This window comes from Gekko japonicus, unplaced genomic scaffold, assembly GCF_001447785.1.
Source record: "Gekko japonicus isolate JY-2015 unplaced genomic scaffold, Gekko_japonicus_V1.1 scaffold1079, whole genome shotgun sequence".
Taxonomy (NCBI): domain Eukaryota; kingdom Metazoa; phylum Chordata; class Lepidosauria; order Squamata; family Gekkonidae; genus Gekko; species Gekko japonicus.
In genome coordinates, this window is record NW_015173705.1 from 570761 (window position 1) to 594300 (window position 23540).

Consider the following 23540-nt stretch of genomic DNA (forward strand, 5'->3'; position numbering starts at 1 on the left):
AATAAATGCAATCCTACCATTCCCTTCCACTGGCACATTCCTCTGGCTGATGCAAGAGTCTTCTCTGCTGGCACAAGGGCCTCTCATGTTGGTGGAAGAAGGCTTCTTGTATCAGAGGAATGTACCAGTGGAATGGTATGATAGGATCCAGCCCAGTGATACCCATGGACAGCATGCAGGCAACTAGGAACTGCAAGTAATTACTGGGGGAATGTTGGAATGCCCTCCAGTATTTTCACTGAACTTGATGCTTCCTTGTGGAGAAAAATGAATGTATATTGTGTAGATTTAAGCCAAACCCTGTGCAAACAGCACAGAATGCTTAACGACATTTACAGAAGTCTCTAATTGGTTTTCTGAATGAAACAAAAATTAGCGGAATTTTCAATTCTGGTATTAAATTTATAAGATACTCTGAGTTAAAACACACAACTTTACAGTCTTATAAATTTGACTTTTTAAACAGCTTATATTTACATCTTTAAAATATTGTAAATATGGATGTAGGTGTGCTTAATAGTATATTAATTATAGTTGGTTATAATAGTAAGATCACTGTATATTTTGAACTTCTCTTAGCAGTGTCCATTAAAGTACTGCACATGCTATAGATTTTTATTTTGGTACATCAGCCCATCTGTCAGCAGCATGTGAAGTGCAATGGAAAGTAAAATACTGCTGCATTTATGTGGATAAACAGCATTAGGTATTTCTGTAGGGGATATTTGGGTGTGTATATAGAACTGCTCACCAATCATTGAAAAATACTGCTGTTCCCTTGGTAGAAATTCAGGCAATTGTGTCATTTGAAGATATCCTGGAATTGGTCTTGGATCAGCTGTGTACAGTAGGAGTAGCCATAAGCTCTGATGAACTGAGGTTACCTATGAAGTGGAAGAGTAGGCTTTGTGGGTCTGTATTCCTTGTGCGCTATAATTCTTGTATCTGAATTGTACAGGTGCTGTACAATAGTACTATTGGATACAATAGTAGCCAAGCCATACCACAATCCAACAAAAGTACTAAGTAGCACATAAAAACTATTATTTATTTATATAATTATAGAGATTTATTTCACAGTGCTGACACCAAACATTAAATATTAAGTGAGAAATCAGTCAGAGATGTTCACATATCACAAAGTATCAGTTCAAATAAATACACAATAAGCTGTTAATTTGAAAATCCAACGTGGCGGTAATTTACTGAGAAATGTTGTGGATCTGCTGATGGGACTGGGTGCCAGCTCTAAGCCCATTTCAAAGTTTTCTTCTTCATGACCAACCTCTCACCATTCAATTGCAGCACATCAATAGCCTAACAAAATTAAAACAACGTTTATTGCCAAACACGTATCATTCCTCCCATGTAATAACAATGAATTGATACCAACCTTTAACATTTCAATTGCAGCACATTAATAGCTTAATGTTCTGAACAGCAGTCATAAAATGCTCACTTGTGGATCAATACCTTGTTAAAATAGCAATTAAGAAGAAGAGAAGAGATTGGATTTATACCCCGCCCTTCACTCGGATTCTCAGAGCGACTTACAAACTTCTTTCTCTTCCCCTCACCACAACAGACACTCCGTGAGGTAGGTGGGGCTCTTTCCAGAACTGTCCTTGAGAGAACAGCTCTGACAGGACTATGGCTTGCCCAAGGTCATCCAGCAGCTTCTGGTGGAGGAGTGGGGAATCAAACCCGGTTCTCCCAGATTACAGTCCACATATTTAACCACAACACCAAATTTCATTAAACATTCACAAGCATCAGCTGCAAACCTCATATTCAAGGGATAGTCTATTTCTTAACGATATAGTGGGTCATATATAATACCATATTGCTCACACTATATGAGAGATTTGCAGCTGCTATTTTAACCAGTTATTTATAATTAAGCCACAAGTGAGCATTTTACAACTGCTGTTCAGAACATTTTTAAGCTATTGATGTGCTGCAATTTATATGTGAAAGGTTGGATTTTTAAATTACCAACTTGTGTGTTTATTTGAACTGATACTTTGTGATATCTGAATATCTCTAAGTGATTTCTCACTTAATATTTAATGTTTGGTTGTCAGCACTGTGAAATAATTTTCTATGATGATGTAAATAGCTTTCTGCATGCTACTCTAGAGCCACATACTTAGTACTTTTGTTTGTTATAGTATACAGAGTTGCTTCAGATGGAATAATCCTGCACTGGTAAAGATTCGCATGCATATATTAGCTCTGCCTGAAACCTCTCAGATTAGTTTCTACCATATCTCAAAATGTCATTAGTTGCTGGATTTTATTTTAGTTAAGACTTCAAAAGACTTTCTGTGGATTGCCACCAACTTAAAGAAATGTAACAAGTAGTGGATATTTTATATAACTGTATAACCTGCCTTTCTTTGGAGCACCTTAGGACCCAAGATAGGTAAAAAAGAGGGGGGGGGGATAAAAATAAGTATTACAGTAGACATACATTAAAAATATTAAAAACCAATATAGAAATACTTTTATGGTCCATTAGGAGAATATTCTCCCTTTTCCCAGCTTAAAGCTGCCTCAAGAGCTCTCTAATAGCTCTGTCTTACAGCCTTTCTGGAAAGCCCAGGAGGTGTAAGACAACATATGCATAGCCATGCTGGATCAGACCAAGGGTTCATCAAGTCCAGCATTCTGTTCACACAGTGGCCAACCAACTACTAGGAAGCCCACAAACAGGAAGACTGCAACAGCATCATCCTGCCTGGGCTCCCCAGCAACTGATTTAAAGAGGCATGCTACCTCTGGTACTGGAGGTTGTTGTAGAGGTCATACAGCATAGCAGGTAGGAGTTTGAAGCCAGTCTCGCCTTTGCTGTAAACTAATTTGGTGGCCTTAGCCTGTCTGTACAGTTTTTGTTCTTTATTTATGTATTCATTTACTTCATTGATACTCTGCTTTCTCCTCATTGGGGTCCCAAAGCATTTTACATTATTGGCCATGAAACACTGGCTGTTGTTCGGCTATGACAAAAATAAAACCAGTTAGGTATGCAATAAAGAACTGCAGAAGGCCATGGGAGCATAATAGTGACCTTTCCTACAGAATTGTTTCAGTGATCCTGGAGGTAACATACATGGAACACTCTAAAACCGTTTACAAGATTGCTTCAAAATGAAATACCAACATACATAACTTTTTTCTTGGGGGCATAGGAAAAGATGTTCCCTAGTTTTACTTTTGCTTCACTTGAAGTTTATTAAAATAGATTGTTTACAAGACTACATTTCAACTGAATTGTTTGTTCTTAGGTTGGATCCTACCAGTCTGTTTGGTTGGTGCCAGTTTCTAATTGTCATCAGAAGAGCTTCTTCCATAAGTGGAAGAACTCCCTGTGTTGGAGGAATGCACTAGCAGAAGGAACTGGTAGGATCCAGATTCTAGTACTTGATTGAACAAACAAGAAAGACTTGTGCACATTTCTTTCATTATTTTATTTTAAACATTATTATCTTGCCTTTCTTCCCAATCAGGGCCCTCAAGGTGGTGAATGGTTGAAAAACATTAAAATATTAAAATAATACATGCAACAACAATTAAAATCATAAATAGGAAGGAGGGTCAATAAGGGAACGCCAAGTAAAGCAAAAATGCCTTCATCTGCTGACAGAGAATAACAGTAGGGTTGGGTTGGAGCAGATGACTCTCTGAAGAGGGAATTCCACAGTTTTAGTGCTACAACTGAGAAAACCCCTTTTTTTGTGGCTGCCACCCACCTAACCTCAAACCATTGTGTGGGAAGGGGGCTCTGAAGTTGGCTGGAATAGACTGGAGTTATATGGTTCCTACAACCCACTCCTATGATCCTAGCCAGAGCATTCATCCCAGTTGTGGTTTCTGGATGCTCTTCAAGGTCAGCCCCACATGCAGCACATTGCTGTAGGCTACTTGAGATGTTACCAGGGCATGTACAAACTTTCTGTCTGTTGTGTGGTGTTTCCTCAAATGCATACTCATGGTGTGAAGTGCTCATAATCTGTCATTTTGGAAGATGTGAAATAAGTCATAACAAGCAACATTTTTTGCAGTGTCAGTCACTATTGCATTTTATTTTGGCAGGTCAGGGATTTGACCGACACCTATTTGGCTTGCGGTATTTGGGAGAATCCACTGGCATGCCTTTGCCAGACTTTTACCAAGACCAAGCTTATGCACAGATCAATCATAACATTCTGTCCACCAGCACTTTGAGCAGTCCAGCTGTGACCATGGGTGGGTTTGCCCCAGTGGTGCCTGATGGCTTTGGTATCGCATATAGAGTGCATGATAACTTCATTGGATGCAGCGTTTCTTCCTATCCAGCTAGGAATGTGCATGAATTCCTTCAGTGCGTGCACAAGTCACTGGATGACATGTTTAACGTTTTGGAAGGTAAACACATAAGTAAGGGCTAGTCTGTTTGAATACGCAGTCCCCCAGGACTATTGTCCACTGGTGAAATGCCTTTAGGATTCTGACTGCAATTTGAGTACCGCATCGTCTGCCTTGTGTTTCCTTTGAAAAACATTATTCCCCAGGGGAGAAAAAATCATGAATTTAATTCTGTACATACTTCTGATTGTAAAATAATGTTGCCTTTATACTGATGCCTTATCTGTCGTTTCAGACCCATATAGTACCTCCTCAGAGTCAATAACAAAACATTTTTGTTCATAATGAAATATCTAACATGTTAATTGGAAACTGAATTGCTGAGACAAGCAGCTTGGGAAAGACAGGTGTAATACATATCTAAATTAAATGCATCTATATTACCTGTACCAGAATGAAACGCTTGCACTTAGAATAACGGCTTTATTTTTTTAGTATGTTAAACAGAATGTCATTTTAAATGTGCCTTTGTTGGAAACTTCTTTGATGCACCAAGGATTCAACAGAAACGTAAATGTGAACAATCAACAACCTAGCTTTATGTATTCACCAATCACGGAATTGATTGAAATAAACAATCGCCTCAAGAACATGGTCTACTATATGATGATGGAGCCCAGATTCTTACTCATTCAACACTGTAGGAACAGGCAAGGAGAAGGGACTACTTAATTTGGAAGTATTCTAGACCCTTATGACTGACCCATTTTTTCAGTGGGAGGACAGACTACAGGGGAACCAGAGTCTCAACCATGTTTCTACAGTGCAGGGGAAACGGAAGAATTACCACATAAAGAATGCTTTAAGTCACAATGTAAAAGATATGACACACTTGAATATATTCACTTTTTTCAAGTCTTCTAATTTAAAAAAGTTCTGTATACACTAAGATTTCAAAACCTCTGCTGAACATTGGATTTTCCCCCCATATAGGGCACTTCTGAACTAATGTAAACAAATTTAAGAACTTACACAGTGTTCATATTACCCCCCCCCCAAAAAAAATCCATTTTTCTTCCTGCTAATACTGCTGCATAGCTTCTGCCTAATCAAGCTGCTGACTTCTATGCAGGGAATTTAGGAGCTCCATTAAAATAAATATAGTTGTTACATTTGCTGCCCTATATATGTGTCCCCAAAGCCCTCCTGACTTCTTTGTTGGCTAGCATGCTGCGTTCTTTGTGTAAGGCCATATGAGGGAGGGTAAAGTTTGTAGAAAGTAAAATACTTTATTCTTGATTCAGAAAATCAATGACAAATAAGTTTCAACATTTGACAAACCTATGGGTAACTTCATAGATTCCGACTGATTCCTTTATTTTTTCATCATAGTCATTCCAATCCTGTGGAGTTAAATTCACAATGTTAGCTAGATACAAGGTAACTTCTGGATGCTCCCCAAGCAGGTTGGGGACTTTTGACATGGGCTCTACTGCAAAGTATCTGTCAAGTTTAACAGCCCCACATCATCGCAGAGCATACATGCTTGCACGCTTTAATGTTCTGCTATCAGAGGTGCTTTTAGGGAGGTACCGCCAGATACCATATGTAGACAGACTTTGTCCTTGCTCTCGAAAAGCTATAGAATCCACTACACACACCATACTTCATTGCCCCTTCTATAAGGATATCAAATCTCGTTTTGTTACTCCATTTCTAGAGGGTAAGAGCTGGCACTCTGATGACTCAATTGTTCACTTTCTTCTGTTTAATTCTAATTGCGAAATAATGCAGGCTGTTGCAAAATTTTCATATTATGCAATCAGAAGACGAGGCTTGAATAGCCAAGTGTAAGTGACTGATACATCTTAGTATTTCCCCGTATTTCCATGATGTTTTGTGCTTTCATGCCAATAAAGGGTGTGTGTGTGTTAAACATAACTTCTGTATTAGGCAACAGATGCTCTAAGCTAAAGTTTAGGATTCTGTGCTTGGATCTGAGCCTGTATTTCTGATACAATAATGTCCCCCTTGCATTGGGAATGAAGTCAGAAAACATCCATTAAAAATTCAACTTGGCTTCCAGCTTCTTTATCATTTTTAGCTTAAGGAATAATAGTTTTCCTATGGTGAAGTCCATAGTCACCCAAACAGACGGGCTTGCCTCTCCCTCACTTGAAGGATTAAATTTGTCAAGCCGTTGGTGGGTCACCAGACAGACCTATCTTTATGCTGAGAAGTGAACTGACCTTGACACGGCTGCTCATGGCTGAAGACAATAGAGCAAGTGAAGAGTCATCACCCTGAGCCTCCAAAGAGATTACTTGACAGCACAATTCTCTACCGGAAAGTAGTAAATCTGGAGCAACTGCCTGCAAAGCCAGAGCTTATGTTTGCATATAATGCAGTCTTGCAATGCTTTATCAGGGAACAACTCCCTATATTGCACTATAACAACTGGTTACCCTCTAGAAGATTCTTAAATGATGCCCATTATTTACTTTTATATGCTGCTTAAAAGTTCTTTTACGTCTGCCATAAATAAATACACAAGTTCTCTTTTAGCAAAACAAGTGAAATGTTTCAAAAGCCCCAACTTTTGCAATGTTTTCTGTGTATGATAGATGACAATAGCCACTAACTGCTACTAGTATTGCTTGCTACTAGCATTGACAAAACTAGCTCACAGTCCTGCAAATGGCAAAAAAAGAGTGTGGTACAGCTGAGAAACTTCTTTAAGCACAACAGTGATTCAGCAACTGAACAGTCTGCCTGCTTGCCTTCTGCAATGTGCCAGTGATTATATGCTGTCCTCTTTAAAAAGTTCTTCTTTTTCTCCTGCATTTGGCAGAGCCTGGTGATCTACTTTTTCTTGGGTGGAGGAGAAAGATACATGATGGGGATCTTTAACATGAGAACACTCACCTCTCCAAACCAGGGAGACATGCTGAGTGCTGCTAAGTACTCAGTAGGAGGAATTCATCAAGTTACGATACAGCTTTTATTAAAACTACAGACTGTACCTTTTCCAATAAGTTGATGTCAGTGAAAGGCGTTCCAGACTCTGCACCTTCTGCAACAAACCCAGCCTGTAAATATTTAGAAAGCATTTGTTAGTTATACAATCAGATCTGGAATGAAATGGATGCAAAGTAAGCAGCAAATAAGGGTAGCTGGTGGTGGTGACCAGGGTGACAAAAGGTCTCCCAAGAGCTCAGCAATGTTGCTAAAAAGAACAAATCCCTCTGCTAAACTTTCTACTTTGGAGTTACACTAGAGAGACTTTTTAATTGCTGCAAAAAGGAATTTTGAAGGAACCAGCTGCCCCCTGCTGACTGGTAAAGGAACAAGGAGCAAACAAATCAATGAAATCGCAATTTTCAATGTATTGTCCTGTACATTGTCTATCATATTCATGAGGGGGAAAGAATGCAGATGCCACCACCATTGTCACCCTATACTCATTTTGCAGACGGCTGTCCTTGGGAAAGATGCAAAAGGAAGAGACCTATAGTCAGCAACCTCCCACAGTCTGAGTGCCTAACTGCACACTACATTTTCCCTGAGTATTTTCCTGGGTCAGGTCACAGTGGTGCTCTGGGAGCTCTGTGCTTCCCAAGTGAGAGGAACCCCAATAAGGATCAGGAACATGGCAAGCAGGGGCACAGACTGTCCCCTCCCCACCCCATTCTCCTGGACTGAACCAGTTCCAGGGAATTACTATTTGCGGAAATGGACATGCAGGGACAGGTTAGCCATTAAGGCCACCAGGAATAATTGTGGTGGGCTGATGGCCTACAGGGCTGCCTCCTTCGCCCCAATGAAAGGGCAGCTGTCACCTTGTTCAGGGCAGCCCTCGCAGCTGACACTCTGGTGAGCCAGTGGCCCTTGTCCTGCCACCACGAGCGAGCTGATGACTCCAACCCCATGCAGGAGAGCCATCACTGTGAACAAGCTGGCTGCCCTGGCCCCATGTACAGTAGGCAAGCCCCGGCATTGCTGTGAATGAGCCAGATTCCCCAGCACCGTGGAAGATGGGTAAACTGCTATGGCTCACCCACCCCACATGGAGCTGGGGAAGCCAGCTTGCTTCTGGCAGCAGCACACCTGCCCCCTGACACCAGGACAGTCAGCTTGCTTGCTGTAGCATCAAGAGAGACATATTTTGCTCCTTCCCCCCTCTGTTGGGGTAGGGGTGGGGTAGCGTCCTTTCTAGGGCCATTTTTGGTTCTCCCTCTGAGGTGGAGGCCATCTTGTGGGTGATTCCCATCCATCACTTAGGGAGGCAGAACTAAATTCAATAACTTCCTGTTTCCTGTGGTGGGAGTCACCCTAGGCCTAGTTCTTTTCCTGCCTTAGTAGGGAGAGCAGTTAGCTCTAGGCTTTGCCTAATCCTATCTTGATTTCTCTCACTAATTTCCTTCATTCTCTTATCTTCCCTCTCTGTTACTTAAAAAAAGGGCTACCTTGCTTCCCTTCGCCTCTTCCTCTACTTACCCTCCCCCTATTGTGGGACTGGGGGTTGACCAGCTCAATTCCCCTCTTGGCAAGGAGAACATTTTCACTGTTTCTATGGCAGCGGGGGAAGACAGTGATGGGTTTCTCTCCAACCTGGAGAGAGACACTGCTGGAATCAATGAGGAAGGAAAAGACCGTATGGCAAGAAAAAGAGCCGTGGCGGAGGTCAAGGAGTGAGGAGAGGGTGGCGCGGTGAAGTGTGCCAAAACCCGCATGCAGAAGGAGCCCATGTTGCCTTCGGCAGCCATTTTACAGTCCTCTGACCAGCATGCATATTTAGACGGGAACAGTGAGCAGTGCCTAATCCTGCAAACTGAAAGCCCTGAGACCTATGGGCATAGCGGGAGCCTCCATGCTGGGCAAAATCAGTCCTATGTGGCCCATGGAGAAGAGAAAGATGACAAATCGCATAGCGGTAACGTTGGCGACCCCAGGTCCCTTCCCCCTCTCCCCAAGTGTGATGGCATTTTTTAGGAAAGCCTTGAGGGAAGAAATCACCCATTTCTGCAGCTTGGGGGGCCGGGGCTCCTGTTCCAGATCTTCATTCTCATCTACGTCCCCCTCCCCTCGGAGACATAAGGACAAATGTTGTTGGTCCACAAAGGCTGCTCAAAAAAGGTTCCCCAGGGAATGGTGCCTGTATGATTCAATGGCACCTGAGAGAGACGCCTTGTCTCATGTGTCTAGTGAAAAGAAGGAGAGTTTTCTTTTAATGAGGAAGAAGTGAGAACAACTGCCACAGAACAGTCCGTCCGATTTTTTAAAGGAGAGGATTTTCAGTACCTACTCTCAAAAACCTTGTCAGCGCTCAACATTCAGGGCTCCCAGGCTACAGGGAGCAAGAGGGCTGACACCCAAGAACAACAGGAGGGTGCAGAGATCACTGATGAGTTCTTCCCACCAGTCGATTACTCAGAAAAGGCCTTTCCCTTCCCTGATTTTTAATGTAAGAAAGTTGAAGGCAGGATGGGCGAAGTCACTGACTAACAAACCATTTCCAGGATTTATTAAAAAACTGTATCCTATGACATCATCTGCTTCAAGTCCATTACAGGTACCGGTGGTTGATGCACCGGTAACGGCACTACAATCTTCTGGATTGGTCTCTGAAGATGGACATGGCAATCTAAGAAACAATCTTGATAAGCGAGCGGAGTTTGCTCTGAGGAAAGTCATGAGGCCGATGCCATGGCAATCAAAGCATTTGCTGCAGCGTCCAATTGTTTAAAGCAACTATTGTGTGGTTGAGAAAGCTAATTCAGATGTTACCCAACAACAACCGCAGACTATTGGAGTGGGCCAATAGAGTCTTGAAGGCCATCTCCTACACAGCCAAGGCTACCTTGGACACCATGGTCATTGCCTCTAAAGCTATGGCATCTGCTGCTGCTGTTTGTTGCATCATTTGGCTCAGGGCTTGGCCTATGGACTATCAATCCAAAGCCATCGTCACAGTATACCCCTTTTCAAGGTGACAAACTTTTCGGAGATCCACTGGAAAGGATCTTAATGGAGACACGGGATAAGAAGAAAGCTCTTCCCAAGATCATGCACCTTGGAGACAAAGGGACAGTGGCCTCTTCCTCCTCTCGCATGCAGCATACACTACCCAGGTTCCGCCAAGAGAACAGAATACCTTCATGGGGTGGCAACGGACAGTCCTTTCATCAAGGAGGCTTCAACAACAGATTCTCATGACCCAATACCAATTGACAAGAGAAAGGGGATAGGGACCCCAAAGCCTCAAGGGCATGACTACCCGGTTCTACTGGTGGGGGGACACCTGACACTCTTCAATCATGCATGGTCCACCTCCCAGCCAGACGCGTGGACAATGGACATTATCACTGAAGTATACAAGACAGAATTTAGTGCGATTCCACCTCAACGTTTCATAGTTTCTCCGACACACAAAAACCCAGTAAAGAGGGACAGAACCACGTTTGCAATAAATCACTTATTGGACATTCAAGCTATAGAACCTGTTCCTGCGAACAAGCAAGGGACAAGTGTTTACTCCATCTTTTGCACTGTTCCCAAAAAGAATGGGGACTGGAGGGCAATTCTGGATTTAAAATTTTTAAACAAATATGTCAAACTCAAACACTTTCGCATGGAAACATTCAGATCCATTGTAGAATCCTTACTACCCAGGGAGTTCCTTGCCTCCATAGACCCGACGGAGGCGTACATGCACATTCCATTTTTTGTGCATCACATCTCAGGGAAGGCCTACCTAAACAAGCAAGGGGGTTCCCAGTCCTCAGCCTTACACAGGGAAGTGACTCAATTGTTGACATGGGCAGAATCCAACCTAGCATTGATCAAAGCAGAGCATGTGAAAGGGACAGTCAACATGCAAGCGGATTGGCTGAGTTGTCAGACGGTCCAGGAGAACGAATGGTCCCTAAACAAGAAAGTATTTCAACTCATAGCATCAACTCTGGGATCCCCTCTGATGGATCTATTTGCCTCCAGCCAACACCCAAACTGGACAGATTTGACACAAGGTACTTCCACCATCAAGCGGAGGGCATGGATGCTCTGCTGTCCCCATGGCCCGAGGGTCTTCTTTATGCCTTTCCTCCGCTTCCTGTTTTTCCAAAGCTCCTAAGGAGGATCAGGGTCTTAGGCAAAAATCATAGTGGTAGCACCGTACTGGCCATGCCGTCCATGGTTCTCGTCTCTGCAGGAGATGGTGGTGTCACCTCCTCTGCACCTTCCAGTGTCAGCAGACATGCTAGTTCAAGGCCCAATTTGGCACCCCAGACCAGGGTAGTTTTAACTGCATGGAAGTTGAAAGGGACAAGTTTTTAAAACTTGGCTATAAAGAGCCAGTAATCGAGACAATCATGGCATCTAGACGGCCGTCTACCTCCAGAATTTATAACTCCACCTGGAAGGCCTTTGTCCGATGGGCCAGAAGAAAGAAAGTTGACCCCTTACAATCAAAAATTGGGTCTATCCTGGAATTTCTACAGGACAGCATAGCAAGCAGTCTCAGAGCAGCAACTCTTAAGAGACAGACAGTGGCCCTAGCTTCGGTTCTTCCCTGTTACAACGGCCTTCCCATTTCTCAACATCCTCACATTCACTGGTTCTTCAGAAGGGCCTCACTTAAGGATCCTCCACAGAAACATAGGTTCCCAACTTGGAGGCTTAATACTGTCCTTACAGCCCTCACAAAGGTACCTTTTGAACCTTTAAAAGACATTCCCCTAACATTTTTTAAGAATGAAGACCTTGTTCTTGGTAGCCATTACTTCAGCCAGAAGGATTTTGGAGCTGGGTGCACTATCTATTCAGCCAGACTTTTGTGTTTTTCACAAGGACAAGGTAGTACTGAGAACAGACCCTACCTTTTGCCCAAAGGTCAATACTACATTTCACAGCTCCGAAGAGATCCACTTACCATCTTTTTCTCCAAACCCTGCTCATCCAAAGGAAAAATTGTGGCATACTCTGGATGTGAGAAGAGCTCTCAAATGCTATATCTTCAGAACGGCACCCTTCAGATGAACAGAGGCCATGTTCATTAACATTTCCCCTCCTCATACCAGGGGGAAGATGTCTACTTCTGCCATAAGTACCACCATTCGTTCTTGCATAATGGAAGCCTACAAAAGTATGAACCAGCATGTACCTGAGGGTATCAGAGTGCATTCCCTGCACAGCGCGGCAACCAATGCGGCCTTTGCCAATAGGGCATCGGTGGAAGAAGTATGCAGGGCTGCCATGTGGTCTTCTTTGTCTACATTCATCAAACACTATAAAATCAATGTTTAGGACTCTGCCAATGCGGCATTTGGAAGGAGAGTGCTACAGTCTGTTCTATCTCCTGATGACGACCTCCCTCCCCAAAATTAGGGACACTGCTCTGGGAGGTCCCACAAGATGGCATTCACCTCAGAGGGAGAACAACCATTGGTTACTTACTGTGAAGGGTTCTTCTCCACTGAGACTTGGAGGACATCTTGGCCCTCCTGGGTCATCATTTCCTATTGCTACTCTGTCTATTCTTCACCTTTACAAAAAAAACCCTGAGACAGAGAGAAGTTAGTGAGAAAGACAGGGTTTTTTTTTAATTCACCTATTCCTTCCTGTTTGTTATGCTGTGATTTCATCTTCCCCTTGTTCTTCGCATGTTATTCAAGTTCTTTGTTTTTTAGAATGGCTGACTTAGTATATTGCTTTCGGAGCACCAGAACTGAGCCTAGAGTGACTCCCACCACAGGAAACAGGAAGTTGTTGAATTTAGTCCTGCCTTCCTAAGTGATGGATGGGAATCTCCCACAAGATGTCCTCCAAGCCCCAGAGGAACCAATTGTCGTTCCCAGTCCGCCCCTGCTCACATGTAACCATATTAGTTCAGGTGCTGCCTCCAGTGGGGCAAACCATGGCTCCCTGAGGCCAGGAAAATAGTGTGGAGAAGGTCTAAGCCCCTTCTCAACATGGTCTCTATCTATTAGTCCTTGCATGCTTGAGAGCTCTCAAAGCACATCTGCCACCCAGCCCAGAAGTGCACCTGGGGAAAAATGTAACATGTAGTTAGACCCACTGTGTTGAAACGGAGGCTGGTGTCTACAGAAAGGGGTGAATGAAGCCCCTTGTTCTCTTTTTTTACTGAGCTACCACAAAGTTCCCAGAATCTGCTGTAGTCTTTCTGTTCTCCTCCCAAGTCCCCCTTTGAAAGTGTAGCATTTTGAATGTTACATCCCCTGAAAATCTGCAGAAGGCTTTATTTTTGTTAGCAAGCTTGAAGTTTTGTATCTGGTGATGTTATTCAAATTGAGTGTTTTCACATCACATGAAATCTGAATAGAAGGAAAGTATCACCACTTTTGCCACAAACATGGTTGTAGGAATTAACCTCAATAGAAATAGTTACATCAGTATTCAGGCTCAACAGAGAAGTGATTCACAAGTGCCCAGCAAAAAAATAATGAAAACTTGCCTGTGGTTGGAAGTCCACTGGTTCAAGGCCACGACACTCAAACTCAACTATTGTCTTAAAGGTCTCATTGTCTTCTGCCTAAAATTAAGTCCAAAACAGCTTTCAAGCTGGAGGAATAAATACTTGCAGGAATACATGAAAACCTCATTTTCCAAATATCACATCCCATAAAAACACAAAATACTAACAGCAACATCTCTAACTATTCACTGCTGTTATATGTTTCCAGGTCTAGTTCCCATCTTTCAGGAAAGCAGTAAACAATCAAAGAGAGTGATTGTTTCAGAAAAGGATGCTGGCCTGGTTACACCGGATCACTGTACATCAACTGCCATCTATATTGATCTGCACTTTACTTGTATACTGTTTTATGTGGAATTTTATGGTACTGCATTTACACACTGTGTTTTATTGTATTTTAACTTGTTGTATGCCGCCTTGAGCCTGCCTGTGTCGGAAAGGCGGAATATAAATCGAAAATAATAATAAATAAGTAAATAAAAGCAGTGAACAATCCATGAGTAACTCCAAGAGAGAAGAAAATATACATTGTACTTCAGTCATTAAGGCCTGGTTACATCACAGCTGATAGCCGAGTAATCAGTGGTACAAAAGCTCTTGAATTTAGAGCATAACATGTAAAGGACAAGCCAATTAAAATAATAAGTTGCTCTCTTTGTCTCAAGATTTAAAAATACTTTCAGAATGTATCATCTCAGTTATCTGGAGTTCAGTATTTTCAAATAATTTATACAGCAGACTCACAACATTGATCTTCCTAAAAGACATTCTTTATACAGAAAAGAGGCTGTATAGATGCAACGTATGGCAATAAAAGGTATGATTGACTGACTGACTGACTAACATGCAACCACCACAGGGTCATACTGGATATGGAAAATAAGAGCATATCCCAAACTCTGTTTTCTGCGTGCAGTTATCTGCGCAAATGGAATCCTGCAGGCACAATGGTGACAGGGCACAGACATGCAATCTGGTAAAACAGACTGGTTATCTCCATCTTAATGTAAAGATGAATGGTGCATCCACACTGAAATGCAGTTGCTCCTGCATGCCTACATCAAAGTACTACATGCAGAACTGGGATTTAATAAATTTTAATTTAAACACCTTCCCTTAAGTGGATTATGTAACTGGCTGTTCTGCCTTTAATCAAAAAGAGCAGGTGCATTTAGAACCCTTCCATGGCTGGGTATCCTTGGATGAAGCACGCAATAAGTTGTCATTTACTCTGTAATATGGCAAAGAACATGAACTTACATTGTAAGGCTTTATGGTGTGACTTAAGATATCTGAAAGAAAAGAAGAAAAAATATAGCAAAGGAGGGAAATGATCGCCAGTGTGGTGTACTGGTTACAGTGCCAACCCAGATTCAAATTTCCACTCAGCCATCAACCAGGCTGGGTGCCCTGGATTAGGCTGAGAGAGAAAGAGGGACTGGGATCTATCTCATGGGGCTGACGCAAGGACAAAATGGAGGAGGGGGAAACCATGTGTGCTACTCTGGTGAAGTAAAAATGCAAGAGCTAAATGATAGGTTTCAACATGTCTATAAATGAATACAGAATGAAGAAGATGGTAACTCACAAAGCTGAATCCAATACTTAATTTTCAATGGATTCCATGTCAATTATTTCACTGGGAGTTAATCAATTTTAATTTATACACCCTCCTATAAGTGGATTATGTAATGGGTTGTTCTGAATTTAATCAAGATGAGCAAGATAGTATCAAGAAACACGTAAATAATTATTAAAACATGTTGGAGGGAAAATGTTCACTGTAGTAATTCATACAGTTTAAATGGAAAAAAATGACTTGGATTCCACCTCCCTCTGCTGCAGCCAAAACGTCAGCCCAAATGCTGCTCCTGAGGGACCCCCCCCCCAAGAGCTTAGAGGTGAGAGCTGAATGCTTGCTGTGGGAGAGGACAACAGGCAAAACCCTATCCCCTTCTGCCTATGGAAACATTAGATGGGATCTAAGAAAAAAGTCATTAAAATATACATACAAAAATTAAAACATTCCTTTTTTAGGGCTTTTTTTTTCCAAAAAGGGAAAACCTCTATGAAACCAAAACACGCCTCCAAACCAACATTGAATGCTATTACTTCAAACATGCATTTCTGACTGTTTCTTGGGTCTCAAGTTCATGAGCTGTTTATTCAGTGACTGTTCAATGTTCCTTCAATGCAGGCCTTTTGCTATTGGTACTGTGAGCATCTTAGCTTCACTGCTGCACAGTGGGCTGCTCAACTTATATTCTTGTCTGGTAGAAATAGAAATTTTAGCTTGGCACATTATAAAAGCATTCATGGTTGAAAATGCCATAAACTAGTTATGACTGCTGCCTGAATCTGATCTACAGATGTGTCCTTAATCAGGGGAATGGATCTTACCTGCTCACAGAAGGCACTTCTGCCAGAACAGAGCAACTGTCTCCTGTTACAGTCTGCCCCCCCACCCCACATTATGTACTCCTGGGGATTGGTGGACTGCTGAGAATAATGTGGGCGATGGAGGGGGAGTTTCCAGTATGTAGGAGATGAGCAAAAATCCCCCTTTCAGCAAATGTAAAAGTTGTGTGGTGTATCTCACTTGTCCTTAATCGTGATTCAGTTTTATTTATGGTGTGATGCTTTAATAGATAATATTGCAATTCAGATTAAGATAAAAAATAATGACAGGATCTCACCTGGGAAGCTGAAAAACAAGCGTACCCTACTTTTGCATAAGAGGCAGTGAGCACAAAGTATTCAGTCCATATAAATAAAATGTATGCTTGAGAAGGAATTGCAGGTATCCCACTGTTGTTGCTGCAGCACAGACAAACTCCATCCAAATTTCTTAACCATGAACAAAATGAATACATTTTATTCCCAGCATATGATTATTCAGAAGATATGGTAATCCCCGACTATCCCCAATTATGGCTTCTGATTATATTTTCTTAGAATACACCCTTTCATTTACAAACCACCTACATGTAACATGGCCTCCATTAACAAAACCAGAAAAATATGCCCCAAGCTGAAAGGCAATAGTAAAAATTAAGGTTGGCAGACTTAACTCTTTATGTTCTGTGGGATGGAAGTACAGAAATTTTACCTACCTATAGAGTTTTCTCTGGAGCACAGCTTGCATTTCTGCACCATTGTGGCACTCCCTCTGCCTCCTTTGAGAGGGTGACTGTCCTAAACATTTCCAAAGGAGTCATTAAGGTCAAAATTGTACCGTTCTACAGGAAAAGCTACAGCTTTCCCCCCAACAGCTAACACTAATGTAATAATCAGATTGCTATTGTAAAAGTAGACCCCTTTTCTTTGGGACTCAGACTGTTGGATTTGTATATCAACAATTTTCATCAAATAAATGAGTAAAACTATGGTGAGAACAGACCTTTAGTATATTTCTTATTCTTTTTTCAAAAATCCTGTGTGTTCAGACCTTTCAAAATACAGCAGTCAAATACAGAATATAGGACTCTGTATTTGACTGTAACACCGATATTAATTGTGACAGACTTGTGAACGGTTGTTATATAAACAAGCCAAGAAATTATTGCTCTGAAAAAGCCACAGCACTGTCTAAAAATGATGGGCATTGGGGGAAAAGGTAGCCTTGTTCATACTAAGCTACTGAATATCAGCACATGCTGGAAAACGCATAACTGCAGATCCTTGTAGCCAGCAAGTAGACCTGAATATTAAGTGTCTGTTTAGGCAATGGGTGGCTAATCCATAAGGGGCATGAGCAGTGGGAACCGGTAGCATCTGCTCCTTTCAAAGACAAGTAGAACTCACACTCCTACCAGCCTCTGCTGTATTACACTGCATAGCTTCCTGTTGCACAGTGCAGACAAAGAAACAAAAACCATGCCAAGGGGGGGTTCTGCAGCAAACACTAAGGCAACATTGCATCACTGGCCCTAATCTATCCTACTACCCTCTCCAAGGAACTCCACAGCCTTACTGGACTCATCTGATAGGGAGAAACAGAGCTAGGTGTCATGGCATCTCATTCCAAATTCCATGCATCCAATCAGACTTTTCAGAATGCTAAAAACGTAATTTCTAAATGGCACACCCATGTATTATTATTATCTCTCCTTATATATAATCCTGTTTTGGGGTGAATGTTCCACACGCTCCCACAGGCTTTGGCTCCCTCAACTGCCACTCGGAAGGTCTGCCAATCCCCTGGCTACATTGCCTCGCTGCACTGTCTCAGTCCCGCCTACAGAGCCGGCGGCCAGCGTCTCAGCCAGCGGCCAGCGTCTCAGCCTCAGTCTAAACGGAACCAGCAAAGGGGATGGATGCTCCCCTGGGTGGGGGCTTATGTAAGGAGAGATTCTCTTAGTGTATTGGCCGTTTCCAGCTCTCCCATTGGCTGTGCAGTGTGGTTCCATCAGCCATTGGGCTGTTAGCTGCCACTCAAGAGTACTCGTGTACCATTGGCCAAGTGCTGGGTCTGCTCCTCTTCCCCGCCCACTTTCACTTCTGCCCCTGTTCCCTGTCAGATTTACTGGCAGACAGCTCTCTCTACTAACTTTCCCCTCAGTGGCTGTTGATAGGCAACCAAGCTTGTTTCTGTCAGTAAAAAGACAAAGGACTTTCAGCATAACCCCCTCCCTCGCCCACTGCCAGCCTGGCCACTTTCCTGTCAGAATAAACTGAAAACGGCTCTTTCCTGCTTGGCTCCACCATGGCTGTCTGGCTAATGAGGTGGGCCAGCGACCATCAAACCATTCTCTTCAACCCCCTGCTTTTTGGCTGACTTTCCCCTAGGGTTGCCAATCTCCAGGTGGGACCTGGAGATCTCCCGCTGTTACAATTGATCTTCAGATGACAGAGATCAGTTCCTCTGGAGAAAATGGCTGCTTTGGAGGGTAGACCCTATGGCATTATCCCCTGCTGAGCCCTTCCATCCCCTCCCAAATGCTGCCCTCCACAGGATCCACCCCCCAAATCTCCAGGTATTTCCATAATCAGAGGTGGCAACTGTACTTTCTCCTCAGTGCCTGTTGCTAGGCAACCAAGCTTGGTTCCGTAAAAGGCCCTTTCCACACCTAAGTTGGCCTTTGGGAGAAAACTCATTGGGGCCAGTTCTGATAGGGTTGCCAACTCTAGATGGGAAATTTGTGAAAATTTGAGGGATGGAGCCTGGTGAGGCTTGAGGAGGGGTGGGACCTCAGACAGGTACAATGCCATAGACTCCACCCTCACAACCAGCCATTCCCTCCTAGGGAACCACTGTTGCCAATCTCAGGAGAGGGGTGGAAATCAGTGTTCCCTCTAAGCTGAGTTAGTGTGAGCTAGCTCACAGTTTTTTAGCCTCTGGCTCACCCATTTCTGTCTCAGCTCAGGAAGGAGGGCTCCAGAGCAAACTGATTTATGCAGTATCCAAATGCCTCGCTCACAACTTTAATGCCAGCGGCTCACAAAGTAGAATTTTTGCTCACAAGACTCCGCAGCTTAGAGGGAACATTGGTGGAAATCACTCAGAATTACAACTGATCACGAGGAGGGAGAGGGGAGGAGATGCAAAGCTGAAATCAGAGGGGCAGATAATGGCAGGTTAATGCTTGGCTGGGAAGGAGATAGGGTTGCCAACTCCAGGTTGGGAAATTCATGGAGATTTATGGGGTGGAGCCTGGAGAGGGTGAGGTTTGAGGAGGGGTGGGACCTCAGACAGGTACAATGCCATAGACCCCACCCTCCGAACCAGCCATTTCTTCCTGGGTAACAATTGTTGCCAATCTCCAGGTAAGGGCTGGAGATCACTGAAAATTACAACTGCTCTTCAGGTAGCAGAGATCAGTTCCTCTGGAGAAAATGGTGGACTCTGTGTCATTACACCCTGCTGAGGTCACCACAGCACATTGATGCTGAGTGCCATGGCCTTGGCACTCTCCCAGAGGCCTCTTTCTAGACTTCGATGTATTTATTTCCACAACGGACCTTATTCCTAGTTGTTGTTGTTATTATTAACAACAACAACAACAACAACAGCATTTATGAATTGCCAAATCCCTGCCACAGCAGGGCTCTGGGCAATGTACAGTCTCCAAAAAACAGAAACAAGATAAAACCAACTGAAACATTAATAAAACATTCCAACAATCAGATGGTGAATAGTCAGTCCCAATTCCAACTGCCAGCTACTTTGTGGGCAGGGGGGGGAAGAGGGCGAGGTAGATGTAAATAACAGAGGAGGGTGCCAGCCAAGATGGAGCCTGGCGGAATATCTAATGCTAAAATGCCATCTATTTCCCTGAAAAATAAATCCAGATAGTGGCCTAATGAGGCAGCAAAACCACCAACATGTGTGAGCTATTCATAAAGTGACAGCCCTCCAGGGTAAATGGTTGGCCACTGTGTGAAACAGGGTAGTGGACTGGATGGACCACTGGTCTGAACCCACAGAAGCTCTCCATCTTATGACAACACTTATCAGTCACCCAAGTATTAAATGTAATCCATATAAACAACTCTAAGCACCCCCAAACAGCTTCTCAAATTCTTATAATACCTGAACCAAGTCCATCCCTATACTGTGTGTATTACCGTTTAGCATGCATGTGTTATAGTTTGGAGACCTACCATTAATCGTAAATATTGCCATTTTTCTGAAACCTCACCACAGTTCCCACATTTCAGCTGAAAAAGGAAAACCAAACACAAACTCAAAATGCATTGAAAAATCCAACAGCAGAATGGTACCACAGGGGAAAAAAGATTAATGTAAAATAAATGGATGGATGTGAACTGCAAGGGAGTCCTAATGCATGCCCAGTGAATGAAAAACTCAGAACAATTCAAATCTGAAATATATCATCACAGATTATTTCCAAAGATAGAGCAAGAGTAAAGGCTAGGGCTTGATCCCAAAGCTTTTTCCCTAGGGGTTAAATCCCACCTCCACCTTCATTCCCACTGGTCTTCCTCTCCAGCTGAAGTCCCTGGCGCAACATCCCATGCGGATTCCAATGAACCCCCAGCCCTCAGGACTCTTTCCAGGAGGCTGCAACAGGAAGGGAGAGCCAGCAAAGCTCTGTTGCACAGGCAGACTTGCACTTGTATCATATGCCAACAAGGTTCCTAGAGTCAGCAGTATAAAGGGATGTATGCTGTCATGACAGCCAAAGAACAGGCAATTCCTTTTCCACTGCTGCCCATAGGAATCTTATGTAACTGCATTCTTTGGAAGTACGGCAGTCCATAATGACCCAAACCTATTACCATAAATACATGCAATCTGAATAATCATGACCACCTTGTTTATTAAATGACTGTCTCATTGAAACATTGGGGGGAAGAGAGACTTGAAAGCAGAATGGGAGGGGGCTTTATTCATTTGCACGTAATTTGTATGCTGATGTTAACTTGCTTCTTGTATTGTAGTGGGGATAAACTTTTAAAGACAAACAAATAAACAAACAACCAGCAAGGTGGCAAAGAAAAGTCAGGCACCTGGAGCAGTTTTATATAAAATGTTAAACATTTTCTGTTCTCAGACTTTTTTTTTGTAATTTCCTCATCCGATTAGATGGGTGGAGTCTTTTCTGGGGTGGCACCATGTTTGTGCCACAACCTCCCCAGCAATGCTCCCTCTAAGCTGCGAAGTCTTGTGAGCAAAAAATCTACTTTTTGAGCTGCTGGCATTAAAATGGTGAGAGAGTGATTTAGCTACTGCATAAATTAGTCTGCTCTGGAGCCATCCTTCCTGAGCTAAGACAAAAATGTGTGAGCCGGAGGCTAAGAAACTGTGAGCCAGCTCACACTAACTCAGTTTAGAGGGAACGCTGCTCCCCAGGAATGATTCTTTGCAGTTACAACTGTTTTCTTTCAGATAATCACAGCATTTTAAATATCTGATTTGATTTTAGCACTCCAACCTTTAAAAAAGTAACAGTGCTCCTATCTGTGATTTCATCACGAAGTTTGATGCTGTTTTCTTATGCTTTTCTTTCTTACTGTTTTACCCGTTCATGTCCCCTCATTTCTGAATAGCCAATAGCAAAATATCTCACTACACTTCTGCAACTTTATGTTAATATAGCAGTTAAAATCCTAAAGATTAGAGTGTGAAGCCTGTTCACCTGGAAACGATACTATGTACTTTAGTGATCCAAGAATCCATACATTTGTAAGCAAAGAAAGACTGAAGCCCTCCCATAAAGGCTTTCCGATTTGGGAACCCTGATCGTAAATCTCAAATATCAGTTGAGTTCACTTGGTGGGGAAGAGGAAGGTACTTTGCACCCGCCTTATTATTGCTAAACTCATAGGCCAGGAACAAAAGCCAAGAAACTGTGCCGACAGACTGCTACTTTATTGTTTTACACTGGAGGGCGGGGAACATCCTGCACCGAGGAACAGGGCACCATCACTATAATTTGCTACACCTTCGTTGACAATTCACCACGTGCTTTGTGTAAATACGGTATGTAAAGTATTCCACACATACCTTCAGATACCAGCGAAAGTCCTCCCCCACTGGTCTGACATTGGTGATATTTTCTAAGGTGGCTTTGAACTGCAGCCCAATCTTCTGCAAAGAGACGCGAGCATATCAGGCGCGAGACGTGACCCTAGCCCCAGACTCGCCCCAGCCAGCCCTCCAGTGTTTCAGGCCGCCGCACAGACACAGCGCCTCCTCTTACCCCCATCACTGAAGTGCAAACAAAGTCCCACCGCGAAAATCCTCTACGGGTTCGGGGGCTAAGCAATAAGAACCCCGGACGGGGTTGAAAGAGAACGCAATCAAGACTGCAGAAGCATTTGCTCAAAGGAATCCAGGCAGCGGCTGCAAAACCTCGCGAGACGTCGGACGGGCTTTCTTCGTCGAGGTTTTGCTACCGTAGTCCGTATTCCATTTTAAAGCACCGTTGCCACAGTGGCAGCAGCCATCTTTAGCAAGGGCAAGTGGTCGCTTCAGTGTTTGGTATTGTAAGCGATTACTTGCTCTTACGAAAGGAGGCTGGCACCACTGTGGCAACGGTACTTTAAAATGGAATACGGATTACGGTGGCCAAGTTCGTCTTTGTACCAGTAGTGGACTTTAGAGGGCGCTCCATTACGGAGCGGGGCGTCCCCCACCATCCGACGTGATGACGTCGGATCGCGGAAGTCCCTGCCCAAAACTGCGGCCCCAACAAAGATCACCAGGGACCGCAGCTCTCCCTCCCTTCCGGAGAGATTTAAAGGAACCACCGATACGGTGGAGGGCCCTTTAAATCTTGGGAGAGGGGAGGCCGCAGGACCCCACTGGACAGAAGCATTTAAAGGGAACCGCTTGGAGATCAGGCACGCGGGGTGGTCCAGCTGGGCAGAAGACTTAAAGGAACCCTGGGGAAGCATCTGCCCACCGCATGCCTGATCTCCATGCGGCATTGGCCACTGGGAGATGAGGCGCGCGGGGCGGGCCGGCTGGGCAGAAGACTTAAAGGAATCCTGAAACAACTTGTGCCATGATCCCAGGCCCCGCCCGCCTGATCTCCCAGCACTAATGGCAGTGGCAACGGGGGAGGGGTACGAAATGTCCGCCCCCCCTCTGAGCCCTGAGGTGGTGACCTTGGAGTCCTAGGGGCAAATTCCACCTCTCGCATGTGACGGCCGAGCAGCCATAACTTTTTAAAGAGCCCCTAATAAGACCTAACAAGACTCCTGCCAACCTAGCAGTTCGAAAGCAAGAAAT

The 23540-nt window shown here is 43.5% G+C and overlaps 2 protein-coding genes across 4 annotated transcripts in view; one reads left to right on the forward strand and one right to left on the reverse strand.

Annotated features, from left to right (window-relative positions):
• CPT2 (carnitine palmitoyltransferase 2) overlaps positions 1-4617 on the forward strand; it is a 16085-nt gene extending 11468 nt beyond the window's left edge. The window contains exon 5 of the mRNA XM_015423293.1: positions 4096-4617. Coding sequence (XP_015278779.1) covers positions 4096-4430 — 335 coding nt within the window. The 3' untranslated portion in view covers positions 4431-4617. The remainder of the gene's footprint in view (positions 1-4095) is intronic.
• On the reverse strand, positions 811-22879 carry LOC107120571 (chromosome unknown open reading frame, human C1orf123). Of its 3 annotated transcripts, none has more exons than XM_015423296.1 (9): positions 22507-22879; positions 22311-22394; positions 20444-20500; positions 16954-17035; positions 15101-15132; positions 13820-13897; positions 7371-7436; positions 5689-5750; positions 811-884 (listed from the first exon to the last, which is right to left on the reverse strand). In XM_015423296.1, exons 1-9 carry the CDS (start codon positions 22510-22512, stop codon positions 881-883), a joined length of 471 nt encoding a protein of 156 aa, XP_015278782.1. In that variant the 5' UTR covers positions 22513-22879; the 3' UTR covers positions 811-880. The 3 variants fall into 3 exon arrangements, with proteins under 3 accessions (XP_015278782.1, XP_015278780.1, XP_015278781.1); XM_015423294.1 differs by lacking the exon at positions 811-884 and adding an exon at positions 1197-1317; XM_015423295.1 differs by lacking the exon at positions 811-884 and having other exon boundaries at positions 5426-5750.
• Between the last annotated feature and the right edge of the window lie 661 nt (positions 22880-23540).

What these genes read in the sequence shown, in the direction of transcription:
- LOC107120571 (XM_015423294.1), bottom strand. An exon ending in ACTTTCGCTGGTATCTGAAG is followed by an intron (nt 20,501 to 22,310) that starts GTATGTGTGGAA and finishes TTCCTTTTTCAG; the next exon opens with CTGAAATGTGGGAACTGTGG. An exon ending in ATCTATGAAGTTACCCATAG is followed by an intron (nt 1,318 to 5,688) that starts GTTTGTCAAATG and finishes TAATTTTGTTAG; the next exon opens with GCTATTGATGTGCTGCAATT.